Here is a 13,966-nt window from a genome sequence, read left to right as displayed (position 1 = left end):
TTCCTAGGCTACCTTTAGCCTATGCATGGCTACCCTTGCTCCACCTTCTTCTCCCAGCTCTCTCTCCTCCTCTCCTTGTCACCTCTCCTTCTCCTTTCTCTCCTTACTGTCTACTGCTTCATTTCTACTTCCTATAATTCTCTACCACTCCTGACTTTCCTCTTCTCTTGTACTCTATTGTTATTTATTCTCTTCATGATACCATTAAAAATAGCCTTGAACTATAATAATGGCGTCCTTCAACTGACTATGTATTTTTCTTTGTCTTCCTGAATTTACTATGTAACTAGTCCTTTTTGGACACTTTCTATTGTTTTTGAATTTTGTGTACATATATGACTTCTTTGGTATATTGTGCTTTTTTATGTGTGTGGAGCTTTTCTCCCCGGGCCTCTACTGAAAATGGACATATATCCAGCTAGACTAGCCCGGTCAACAAATGTAAAATAAATAAAAAATAAAATAAATATTTTGCTGAACTCTTGTGCTTTCACTGTTGTCGGCTTCCAGATCTTTAACCTATTCTCTGCTGTTCTTACAGCCTTCTCTGACCTCTGCTTGCAGCTACTTGTGGCCACCTGATGTTTATGCTGTGGGCTAGCTGTTTCACTGGGGATGACTGTACAACCACTGATTCTTCCCCGATGCCCTGTCCTTACTAGGAGATGGTCAATTGGAGTTGTATGTTGACCACCCTTTTATGTGATATTGTGACTTTCTCTCTTGCTGACCTATATGTTCACTATGATGAATCCATTTGCCAGGCAGAACATTGTTAGGTGCCATTTTAACTACTTGACATAATATATTTGTAGTTATTTTTGATTTTAGTGGCTATTTTTGACTCCTATTGCGTTCTGAGATTCCTAATGGTTTACTTAAGCTCTTTACTAGTTTGTTTACGTGTGTTTTAAAGGTAAACAGAATGAGACTTTTTTAAGCATTAAGTAATTTATTTCCTGTTGCTATTTAATTTGTTTATATGCAGTCATAGCTTGTTCCCCAATTTCATGGCCTTTACCTCTAAACAGAAAGAAAAAAGTAGATTCCTTGATATGGTGCTCTCTATCCCCAACTCCATATTCAAGGCAAGGAGCAAGGCTATTCTCTAGTCTATGCCCCTGCCGCCCCCATCAACTACTGTAAGATGTGGTACAAAAAAGGGATTCTCTGTAAGGTGTATCCTGCTTTAAACTGTAATGCACCATTTGCAACAAAGGCAAATGTACATTGGAGCAAACAATTTACCAATGTTACAATACTGACTATTAAGTGCTTCAGCCTTAACAGCAATTAAAGTATCCGCATGCATTTCTGAATGCTGGGACAATAATAAAGCCCCACTGGCAACTAATGATCATACCCGTTAGTACCATGTACTTATGTCAGCTGGCCTCTTAACCTGTCTCTAGCTAAGCTTCTGGGTATTCCACCCTGTGAAGCTTGTTTTTAAATTTCTCATATTTGGTACAGATAGTAAGTGCCTTATCAGTAAAACTATTTAAGTAATAGCAGAAGCCAGAGGCAAAAGTAACAGATTTAAAGATGGGATCCATTGGAGGTGGATTACAGCAGAATTTATTTAGGTCATCATGTAAATGAGGAAGGATTTATTTTCAGAAGTTGCTAAACCAAAGGGGGGAGTGCCACCAGTTTTAAAGGCAAGACCTCTAAATTATGGTCCAGTTTAAAAATGGAAGATGATATATATGGAAGTGTGTAAGAACTGGCCATATTTGTGAGAAAAACATAAATGGGATGGAGCTCCTATTAGCATGGTTGTCTAACTTTACAAGGGACTTGACATTAATAATGTCAAAGAAGTCAGGCATCCTGACCCCTGACAATGTAGATCAGTCACTTCATTCATTGATAGTTGAAGTTCGCTTGTACAAGGGTATTGGGTTGAATGGTAATTTCAGCTAAACTGTAAAGATACCTATCCTGCTTAGACAGGGACATAGAGTGCTCAATAGCTATGAAGTGATATATAACCTTGTTTAGGATAATTTGTACTTATACATTTTTGAATTTGATACCCAGGAATAGCTATCATGAGATGATATCCTTGACAAATACTGACATTTCCCATAAATGCCAATCTGAATGTGTGGTAGGGACTAAAACCAGGAATGCAGAAATGTGTTCATTTTTTTTAAACCATGTCTTTGTAACTAGACATATATGAATGTTTTAAAGTCGCAGGAGAGCCTCAAGTTTGGGAATATTCTTGTTTAATTTCCTGCTATTGAGTAGATCCACTTTAATGCATTCAAACTTGAACTTATTGAGCTGGACTCGCCAGCAGATGAACAGTGACTAAAGACTAAAAAAAGGTGCTAAGAAGCAGCAAAAGCTTTAAACAGAATGCAGAAGCCTTAGTTAGAGAGGTGCAGACCATCCCTGGCAAAGCAGTGTGGCTTTCCAGTCATCTCTTCCCAGGCTGATACATACTGGATCCCCTAAAATGATAACAGCTACATAAAATCAATGATTAAAGTCAATTATCTTGTCTTTGACTCTCAGCATCATTCTAGGGGATGGGAAAATACTACTCAAGATCAAGATTTTTCCTACCCTGAACTCACGCATGGCAAGCTCAATCATATCCCTATGGATTTCCCTCTGGGTAGACTACTAAAGGTCACTTACCCTCCTAATCATATTTCTCAGGACAGAGGTGAAAATCCAAGATGCTGGCCATGGAAAGACAGCTAGCTGTCATTCTCTTCTTATGCAGTCTGATGAGAGTAGTGTCTGCATGGATGATAACATAGTAACCTATTAGTGAAGCATCATTGTGTGTAGATTAACCATGGATGACAACATAGTAACCTATTAGTAAAGCATCACTGTGTGTAGATTAACCATGGATGATAACATAGTAACCTATTAGTAAAGCATCATTGTGTGTAGATTAACCGTGGATGACAACATAGTAACCTATTACTAAAGCATCATTGTGTGTAGATTAACCATGAATGATAACATAGTAACCTATTGGTAAAGCATCATTGTGTGTAGATTAACCATGGATGACAACATAATAACCTATTAGTAAAACATCATTGTGTGTAGATTAACCATTGATGACAACATAGTAACCTATTAGTAAAGCATCATTGTGTGCAAATTAACTATGGATGATAACATAGTAACCTATTAGTAAAGCATTATTGTGTGTAGATTAACCATGGATGACAACATAGTAACCTATTACTAAAGCATCATTGTGTGTAGATTAACCATGGATGATAACATAGTAACCTATTAGTAAAGCATCACTGTGTGTAGATTAACCATGGATGACAACATAGCAACCTATTAGTGAAGCATCATTGTGTATAGATTAACCATGGATGATAACATAGTAACCTATTAGTAAAGCATCATTATGTGTAGATTAACCATGGATGATAACATAGTAACCTATTAGTAAAGCATCATTATGTGTAGATTAACCATGGATGACAACGTAGTAACCTATTACTAAAGCATCATTGTGTGTAGATTAACCATGGATGATAACATAGTAACCTATTGGTAAAGCATCATTGTGTGTAGATTAACCATGGATGATAACATAGTAACCTATTGGTAAAGCATCATTGTGTGTAGATTAACCATGGATGATAACATAGTAACCTATTAGTAAAGCATCACTGTGTGTAGATTAACCATGGATGACAACATAGCAACCTATTAGTGAAGCATCATTGTGTATAGATTAACCATGGATGATAACATAGTAACCTATTAGTAAAGCATCATTATGTGTAGATTAACCATGGATGATAACATAGTAACCTATTAGTAAAGCATCATTGTGTGTAGATTAACCTCAGCTGACTTTAAGAGCTTGGAGTTTGCATCTGTATGACTCTTAGAAATGTGTATACTGGCTGTGTCTGTGCAGGAGGAAGGTAAGTGTGTTGCTGTGTGAGCTAATGGCTTTTTTTCCCTTTTTTTGTAGTCCTTAGCATGGGATGTTTAGGCAATGCCCCCCTAAAAAAGTTTGTATAGTGGACATGGTTTGTGCTGAGTGTGCATGTGTGTGTGTGGGGGGGGGGGTGCTGATATGGTATAAGTACTTGATCTGCCTTCTTGTCCAACTAACATGAATACAAACAAAGTGAATCAGCTGCAACAGCACTCAACACCAACCAGAAACCAATACAGCAGTAGCAGCTACCAGATCAATAAAGGTTGGTAATCTCCACAAAATAAATGATGCATTAGTGTGTAAAAAATGTTTTATTACCAACACGATGAACAGATTTAGCGCTTTTGTTTCAAACCCTAAAACTTCATCAGAATAATTATCCTAATGACATCACTATATATATATATATATATATATATATATATATATATATATATATATATATATATATATATATATATATATATATATATATATATATATATATATATATATATATATATATATATATATATATATATATATATGTGTTTTATATATATATATATATATATATATATATATATATATATATATATATATATATATATATATATATATATGGTTCCACTTGAAAAAATAGAAATTCTAAACCATCGAAATTTATATGGTCAAGACCATATCGTCGAGTGTTTAGAACATCGATGTTGTCAAGGGGAAGAAAAAGGTAAGTAAACAAGGGAAAAAGCTAGTGTTTCTGCAGGGCAGCAAAGTGCCCTGCACACTGTGTCTGTGAATGTGCCATCTCTGTGATGGCACTGCAGACAGGGTATGGGAAATCTCCCGTTTAGCGTTTCTGCATATAGCACTAAAATGGAGATTTCCCTTTACCCCACTGTAGTGCGATCTCAGAGATGGTATATTAAAGTTGCGGAGGTGTGTGGGGGGGGGGCATAGTGTTTAGAGGTTTTTTCTTTTTTTTACGTTCCCTTTAAATCTTCGATGGTTTGAAACTCGATGTTCTGGTCTCGATGATCAAAATTTTGATGTTTCAAGCTTTCGATGATTTCAAGTGGAACCATATATATATATATATATATATATATATATATATATATATATATATATATATCTATATATATATAAACACACACTAAATGGCTCGTCAGGATTGGCCCACAGCTAATAAGATCAATAAATTATACAAAATTAATTAAAGATACAGTAATATGTTTTTAAAAAACATACGCATACTACGAACAATTAAAATCCAATAAAACTAGTTAGATAATAATTTCACATAAAAACTGTACTATATAACAAAATTCCAGCATTGTCATTTTCTCATACTATAGTTTTCAATTTTAACGCAGGTACAATAGATACATGGCCATTTCGCCCAGGGGGTGGAACATGCATCTAACTGCAGTTGCCATATCAATTCATGAAACTCTAAATGAGTTTCTCAGTCACCTTCCCGGTCTGATGGTTTCACTTGTTCAATCTCCCAAAATTTAACCACAGACTGATGACACTCCATGCTTTGTTTATAAAGGGTATTGGTATCCTTTTTCTTCCCAATATCATAACCATGTTCATACATCCTGTGTTTTGGACTTCTTTCCATCTTACTAATATAATATGAGAAGCATAATTGACAGTATGCAATTTATATTACCCCTCTAGTCTGACAATTATAAACACCTGTTGTTACCACCTTTTTATTATTATTAAGCCTAGGAATAATTAGTTCACTCTTATTTGCCACCCATCCACATTGTGAACAATGTCAGCATGCATAGCTACCAAGTTTCCTTCTTATCCCTTCAACTACAGTACGACTAACATGAATGTCGACATAATGAAGGTAAGCCACTCTACTTCGAAAATGGAAACAACAACTTCCTACTACGATGTGCCAAGGTTGCTTCTCAGCACATGCAAATATTACTTAAAAAAAAAAAAAACTTAAACAACATCCCCTACACCCTCTGTTAATTGTTTATATTAACTCTGAAATGACACACTCTCCAGGCAAAGGGAATATTCCCCTCCAGAAAATGGCAATTTCACACACACCAACTACCTGTACAGTCAATCAAATGCAGTTGATTAAACAGATGTTGACCAAACTTCACGTCAACCAAACCAACAGAATCCTTTTGTGCCTGATATTCTGCTGAATATCCATCCTGAAATCCTTTCTTTATCAAATTTACTTGCTAACTTGTTTTCAGATGTGTCTCCTGTGGCATTGCTATTTGCATCCTGCATTTCTTAATATAATCCAATACTCTTACCTTTTTATCTGCACCTGTCAAGCCATTTATGTTCCAAAATAATAAGTTTAGTGCAACCATTATGATAAGAAGTTATTACTCCCACCTATTATATCTGACAGCATTTCTAAATGACTATTTCCAGCTTTTGTGTTACATGCACTCACTAATGTTTGGCAGGTTGATCTCTTATACGGTTGTTTCTTGCCATCTCCATTTAAAAGTATGTCACATTATTAAGTACAGAGAAAGTTATTAGGGACTTGGGGACCCAAGCTGATAGCAATCTCTCCTTTGAAAACCACATTGTCAAAGTGGTTAGAAAGACCTTCTACATAGCCCACCTCATCACGAAGGGTTTCACATCTAGATCAAGAAAGGTAATCGTGCCCCTTTATTCATCCCTCATCAGGTCCATCATAGAATACAATGCCCCTTTTGGGATGTACCTTACCCGACACCTGCAGCAATTAGAAAGACCCCAAAAGTATCTCACCAAGAGGATCAAGGGTCTCAAACAGATGCTATATGCTGCTCGGTTAAAAAAACTCCAGCTCTACTCAGTTGCATACCACCTACTTTGAGGCGATCTATGCCTGACATACAAAGCTATGTCAAATCCAGAATTAATGGACATGCTCCACCTCAGTAAATCTAAATCCCTTAGAGCCACACGCTCGAGGGACTTGAACCTCAGCACAGAAATAAATAGAACTTGCTGGAGGGACAGGTTCATAACCCAGAAGCTCCCTTCGCTCTGGAATAGAATTCCAGTTCATGTGAGGCAGAGCACCTCACTGAATCTCTTCAAGAAGAATCTCGATAGGTGGCTGGGGGATCGTAGGTTTGTCCCAGGGATTACTCCCGTGTCACTATTAGACAGAGGCACAGTAAACTAAACCTTAAAAAGGGCATAGTATACTCAAATCAAGGGGTGGCGTAAGCGATACAGAATCGGGCTAGGACTGGGTTGGTTCATGAGGAGAAAAACTTCAAGATACTTATACAATTGTTTTAAAAAGAAGCAAAGTACAATTATATACAGGGATATAAAATTCAAATAGATGACCGGTATAAAGCAATTTTCAAATAGGAGCTATACACTTCAGTTATTAGCATGATTCAATTATATAAAATATACAAAAATACATGGGAGAATAGTTTTATACACTTTCAAATTATACAAGGAACAGAAAAGAAATGCTAATTAAGCATTAAACTTGATTATTATGTTAGTAGGCATAAGTAGAAGAAGAAAGGGAAAGTTAGTTCTAAGCAAAGTGGAGCATAACTTTATACATGTTCAAATTAAACAAGGAAAACGAGGTAGAGCTATTTAAACATTGGCCTCTTGAAGGTATACATAGAGATGGATGGTATAAGTAGTGCACAGAAAGGGGTTTATTTATAAGACTTTTTGTTTTAATGAAAACCGTAGAACAAAAAAAAAAACACAGCTCCAGAACAGCCCCATAGCCTATTAACTTAAAAACAAGCACAAAACTATGTACATCTTAAAATAATGAAGTTTAATCCTCGTGGTAGGAGCAACTGTCCCAAATTAACAGCAATGCACATAAGCATAACTTTACCAAACATTAAGGTTATCCATGCTAAGGTGCATGTTACAGCTTGCATTCCTACTTAAACTAATTGCTGTCTTTTCTTGTCATATCTTCATTCCCCTCCCAGATTTTAAAAACAGTTTATAAGCTTTCAGGAAACATTAACCTTTATCCTTAAAACAATGTTCTGGCTTTTATTGCTTTCCCCTATATTCAGCCTGTCTCCGAGAAAATACATGTACCAAATATGCAGGTCTGCAAACCTTTCAGCTTACACTGAACATTTATTTGCCAAAGGAAAACTTTTCACTGCATTCGTTATCCTCTTATTTACATGCTTGCACAGAAAACATGTTATTAAATTAAGCCAAAAGCCTTAATCCAAACATTCACCTGTCCATAAGTAAGACAGGACATATCAGCTCTACATATATTAATAATCTGTGCAATTTTACAACCCATCCACCACCTCAACAACTCAAGACTACACCATATTAACTTACATATGCTTTTGACCAGCCTTTCTTCTCCTTTTACATTACAATGCCTACAAGTATTTATTTATTTATTAACATTTGTTGACCGGGAAAGTCCACTGGGTCAGGAACCCATTTTCAGTAGAGGCTCGGGGAGAAAATCTCCACGTGCATTACATAGTTTACAATGTTTAACATAGATTTCAAACACATTTTACAGCTATAATATGCAAAAACATAGTACAATCTATCACTTCATAGAGTTTACATTAACTAAAGAAGGAAAATAAAAACACTTGTTTACTTTAGTATCTTTATCACATACAACAATAACTGATAATGCTTTACTACATAACATGCAATTTATATCATGAAATATCCCATGCAAATACCGCTAAGAACAAAATTGTTTTACTTTAAGTTGCTTTTCTTATTTTTTTTATCCATTCTTTTCTTCCATCCCTTCAGTATCTTCCAAACATTTATGACATGAAGTAGGGATTATGGCAGTCCCTTACATGTATAAAAGTCAACAAACTTCTAATCTTTCCACTTTTTCTTGTAATTCAAATGTGATTGATCATTTATAGGCTCACTTTCATTCACTAATTTAGATTTTGCTAATCTTCTTCCTGTTCATCTTTGTCTACTAACCCCAGACTACAGTTCAAGTCCAAGGTGCTCCCAATTCTTCTAGTCAGCTCCTGTGATTATTTCTGTCAATCACTTCCCTTTGGAACATTGGCAAAGGTTTTGCTGGCAAATTATCTCTATAAGCTTTATTATTAGAAGAACAAGAAGCAGTGTCCCTTTCTGTTTGATGGATCACTTTTTGTTGGACAAACTTTGTATTTCCTCCTATCAAAATGACTTTGATCCAGCAGGAAAAATATTCTGAAGACAGCTGGGTAAAGCAGCTTGAATCTGACACCTACCATTCAACATCTCCAGATTGTTGAGATGAATTTATTTCTCTTCTACCTGATCTACAGTGAATAATCATTTTCCACAAACACTATAGTCTCCAGTTTTTTTCCCTTTTTCAACTACTTAGTGAGGATTAACCGTTTCTGCTTCTATGATTGCATCTTTAGTAATACAGGTCTTGTCTACTTTCTCATGGCTACCTTTGGAGCATACACACAATGTGCCCTTTCAATTAACAGATCCTGCTGTGGAGTATCAGTCCAATTGCTTATGTGTGCTTTCCCAGAATTAATACAGTCTGTTTCTTTCAGTTTTTCAGGTACTGCAGAAAATCTCAGGTTTTCACTGTGCACTCTGTCATCTAGCTAATCTATTTTTTGAAACAGTTCTTCTTATCCAGTCTCATACTCAGACAGTTTTTTCTTTACTTTGACCTCTGAATTTTTTGCAGTTTTATCATTTCATCTGAATAGCTGTTTAAAGCTTCTTCCATTTTTTTCTGACCTTTTGTTATTTGAGTTGGTATACGTCTTCAATGTTTTGTTTGTTTTAATCAGCTCTGAGCACTTTTGATTTATCTTTTCCTTCAGCTTACTGGAAGTCATGTCTTATACCAAAGCTGGAGTGTGAACTGTTTTTTGCTGAACAGTTGCAGTATTCTTCACATTCAGTGTTTTCTCCTCACCTTTTCTAATTTATTTTCTTTCAGCCTCTCTAAGTTTCTTCTTTGCTGTTATCCAGGCAGTGTACTTATTAGCCAGTAACTGAATATACTGAAACTAGCTGAGTTTCTAGCCCTTATGTCTCAGTTTCTCTTTTTACACTGGGAGAACTGAAATCAAGCCATTGGTCAGTATGCAGCCATCTTGGAAGCCCTGTATCTCACCATTATTGGTACAGGAGGTTGAGGTACAGTCACATGTGACAGCAAAGCTATGATACTATGATATGGGAGAGAGCCACAGGATATGAATGCAGTAGCCACTCAAGCATGTAGCAGGCTTAGGAGGGACATGACTAACATCTTTCTATGGCAAGGTGGATCTGCTATGAAATGTTGGCCACATGTACCATGTCCCTCTGCAGTTTCAGGGATCTGTGTTGTTTTCACTAGAGATGGTGTTGCATGGCACTGTGCCAGCTAAATGGCAACAGGGGTGGTGTGGAACTGCCAGAATTAAATCAGAAAGCCTGATAAGGCATCTCTGGGTAGAGGCTGATAACCGTCATTGGTTATTACCAGGTACGGTAACTTGGTAATGAGTATAACAAGGGATGTGTACTATCTGTTCCAGTATACCTGGTCACTTTACATGTGGACTCTGCAGGTGTTGCAAATATCCTTGCAGTCCACGCATATCTTGAGCATCCCCATATAGATCAGGCAGCATGCGCATCATATCTACCATGTTGTGAGTAGTGGCTGCCTATGCCTAGACCTCTGACCTGTGCCTGTGTTGATTGATGCTAAGTGTAGTACACAAGTCAGTGAAAGATCTGGAGTCATATCAGCAATGCAAAAAGAAACATGATGGTGCAAAACATTGCAAGCAGATAAAACACATCAATCTATTTTTACAAAAAATAATTTAAATACAAACAAGTCATGTGGAAAAATAAATTTTGTTGATCAATTCATGGAAAAATTGTTTTGGATACCTTAAGAATTTGTCAATTCCTTGACCAGTTGAAGTTGTTATATAACAGTGTTTTATGGGATACATAGTACATATACTGATACATGTAGGATATAATGATTTAGAAAGGAGTCTAGTATAGGATGCAAACCAATTTTGCTTGTAATTTGTTGGCACGGGAAATAATAAATGACACAGATGAGAGACCACAGTGAATAAGAAAGAAAATTACATTCACCTTTGCACTCCTTGACATATTTAAATTGATCTCTCTGGAGAATTCTTGTCTTAGTTCACTATGCCAGTTATAAATGAAACCCCTTTATGTACCAAAGCATCATAATACTGGTCAATTCCTATATAAGGAGAAGAGAACAACGCTAGGAATGTGTTTGGCTGCCAGTGAGTTTCTCGATTAACCATAAAAATTACATTGAACATTCCTTCATGTTCAATAATATTATTAAATAAAAGTGTACAGAATTCTAATTAAATGAATAAAGAAATCCATCCTTATAGCAAGCATTGCATCAAACAGTAAATTCTAGCATCAATAAGGCAAACTTTTAATGTGAGAGATTATCATAACTTGCATCTTTAGACTACAGCTAATCTATGCAAATTGGTCTATGAATATTCTGAAAGTTGTTGCTTCTAGGCTGCTGTTATGACTCATCATCGGAATTGTACATGCTGTCCTTAAAATAGCTGCTATCACTTTAGGAATACTAATTTTATCAAAACATGTCAAAGTTACTGACTACATAATTATCTAAGTTTGTGCTACCTTGATCATAAATACAGTGTAGACGTAGCAAACATTTATGACCTGTCTCTTTTCACTATGAGAGGACTGTTACGTGCCATATTTCATAAGCAAACATCCACACAGGTCTAGAGTGGCATGACATTTATATCAAATACTTAAATTATTTAAAAACAAAATAACTGATTCTTATGTTGAGTTGCCTATGTTAATACGTCTAAATAATTTAACTAATTCAGGAAAGAAATCAAAATTAAACACATATCTGTGAAATAACATCAGCAGCATTATTTAAAGTGATGGACTGAGTAAAAAGGAAAACTACACAGAAATACAACTGTTTTAGACTAATAAAACTTGTAATAAGTTATAGTAAATACTGCACTTCTGCTTAAATGATTTTCTTTCTGTTTTCCAAAACTTATTTTTCATTTTTATAATGAAGCACGCTGCTATTTGATAATCTCAGATACAAATATAATTTTGTATCTTTTAAAAAGTCCAGAGTAATGTACATTTTTGTAATGTTTATGAAGAGAATTTATTTTTTTCTTGTCATTTATTTTTTAATTACACTAAATGAATGGAGCAGTCTTTAAAATTCAAGCAGCCCAAGGCTTAGATTTAGTTATAAATAGCAGCAAAACAAACTGCACAAGTAGCGATAACACCTACATGAAAATGCTAAGAGCATTTAAATTGACTTATTTGGTAAATGAAGCTCCATATATGCTAAGTCTTAAAGATGCTGGTTCAGTCTTAACCTTCACTTCTTTGACACCCTCACATACATTTCTTAGTTAAAGGAAAGATCTGGAAGGGGAAGTATGCTGACATTTTGAATTAATTGCTGTGGATAGGGTTCAATGTCTGATGGAAACAGAAAGCGCTAACAGAAAATAAATTTGGTGTTTTTAGCAGACTCACGGCAGAAGAGGATAGGTACACTGTGGCCAAGAACATGGGGCAACTAGGTGTTAGTTGTCATTTATTACATGAGGTTTTGGAATCGGATGGCAGCAGATAAGTCACTGCATTGGGATGTGAAACATCCTGACATTTACCTAGCCACTGTGATACATAACAACCTTGTAGCCATTAGCAAGGGGTCTAAGTTAGTGCGGGTAGTTAAAGGGGTATGCTGGGTGGTAATTATAGAGCCTTTTATGTGGGGTGTTGATTGTGGGTGGTGTGTAGGTTTTGCACACCTGTTCAAAGTGTGGGGGTGTGCATTCAGTGGTGCAGATGACAGACAGGAAGGTACATTGGTTAATTTAAGTTTACAGTAGCCTGGATTGGGTGGGTTATCTTTATCGTTTCTTGCATTTCAAGGTAGTCGGGGCAGGGTTAATTATGGGGCAGGGAAGGGGGTGTCCTTTTGTGGTTCAAATGGAAGATGGTGGATGCATTTTCCCATTAATGTACGGGGGTTGTGTGAGCTGCTCATGCAATTTCCTGATTCAGCAGTTGCAGATGAATTAATAGATATGTTTTTTTGAGGGATTTTATAGTAACTCAGGGGTGAAAAGGGGGGTCAACTTGTAGGAATCCATGTTCCTTGCAAGAAAAAGAGGAGATTTTTGAAGGCTTGAAAGAGAATGAATGGCAGGAAGGCATGATATTGGGTTTGTTTGATATCTCTCCCTTTAACAGCTTTAAGGTTTATCTGTGGGTGTTGCTTTCTAGGAAGTCGGTAGAGAAATTTATTTGATTCACCACTGGTCTAATCCTAGGGGAATTCTATGTATGATTTTATTTTGGGAGATGACATAAAGTCAGTTATGCATCTTTGGATGACGCGGTGTAGGTAATTTGGACGTTTACGGATCCATGGTTGGTAAGGGTAGATAGTGACTCTGTTTTTTGTTTATTACCAGATTTAGAGGAAGAGTGGCTGTTGTTGGGCATAGTAGTTGGATTTAAGTTTTACTGTGACAAGGCTATGCCAATGGGATGATCGGTGGCCTGTGCTACTTTCTCCATTGGATGTGGCAGCAGCTGGTGAGCTGCCAGGAGGCAATACATTATTTGGATGACTTCTTAGGAATAGGTAAAGGGTTTGACAGAGCATTGAAAGGTATGCAGCTGTATTTGGGGATGTGCGAGGAACTGGATGTTCCATTGGCTAGGCAGAAGTTAAAAGGTTCAAGCAAGGCAGTGTTTTCTGGAATTGTTAGTGCATTCAGATCATGGTTTGTTTTGTTTACCAGATGTGAAGGTAACACATTTGAAAGAAAAGACTTGGTGGGGAAATCCATGGACAAGGTATGGATTAAGGATGTCATGAAGCTCTTTGGGTTCCTGGAGTATGCTTGTTGGGTAGTTCACCCGGGTCATTCCTTTTGTGAGTTTGTGGCCTTTTTGTTGAATGGAGGTAAAAGCAAACACCATTGC

At 36.3% G+C, this 13,966-nt stretch overlaps 1 protein-coding gene across 1 annotated transcript in view; it reads left to right on the top strand.

The window, feature by feature from the left end:
* Window positions 1-13,529, top strand: part of LOC122816550 (A-kinase anchor protein 1, mitochondrial-like) — a 95,319-nt gene extending 81,790 nt beyond the window's left edge. Inside the window, 1 exon segment of the mRNA XM_044089413.1 lies at window positions 13,450-13,529. Coding sequence (XP_043945348.1) covers window positions 13,450-13,529 — 80 coding nt within the window.
* Window positions 13,530-13,966: the final 437 nt, after the last annotated feature.

The sequence above is a fragment of the Protopterus annectens genome, chromosome 1.part1 (genome assembly GCF_019279795.1).
Source record: "Protopterus annectens isolate FY-2018-M chromosome 1.part1, PAN1.0, whole genome shotgun sequence".
NCBI lineage: Eukaryota > Metazoa > Chordata > Ceratodontiformes > Protopteridae > Protopterus > Protopterus annectens.
The sequence above is the reverse complement of the archived record's forward strand: the minus strand, read 5'-3'. Positions and strand labels throughout refer to the sequence as shown.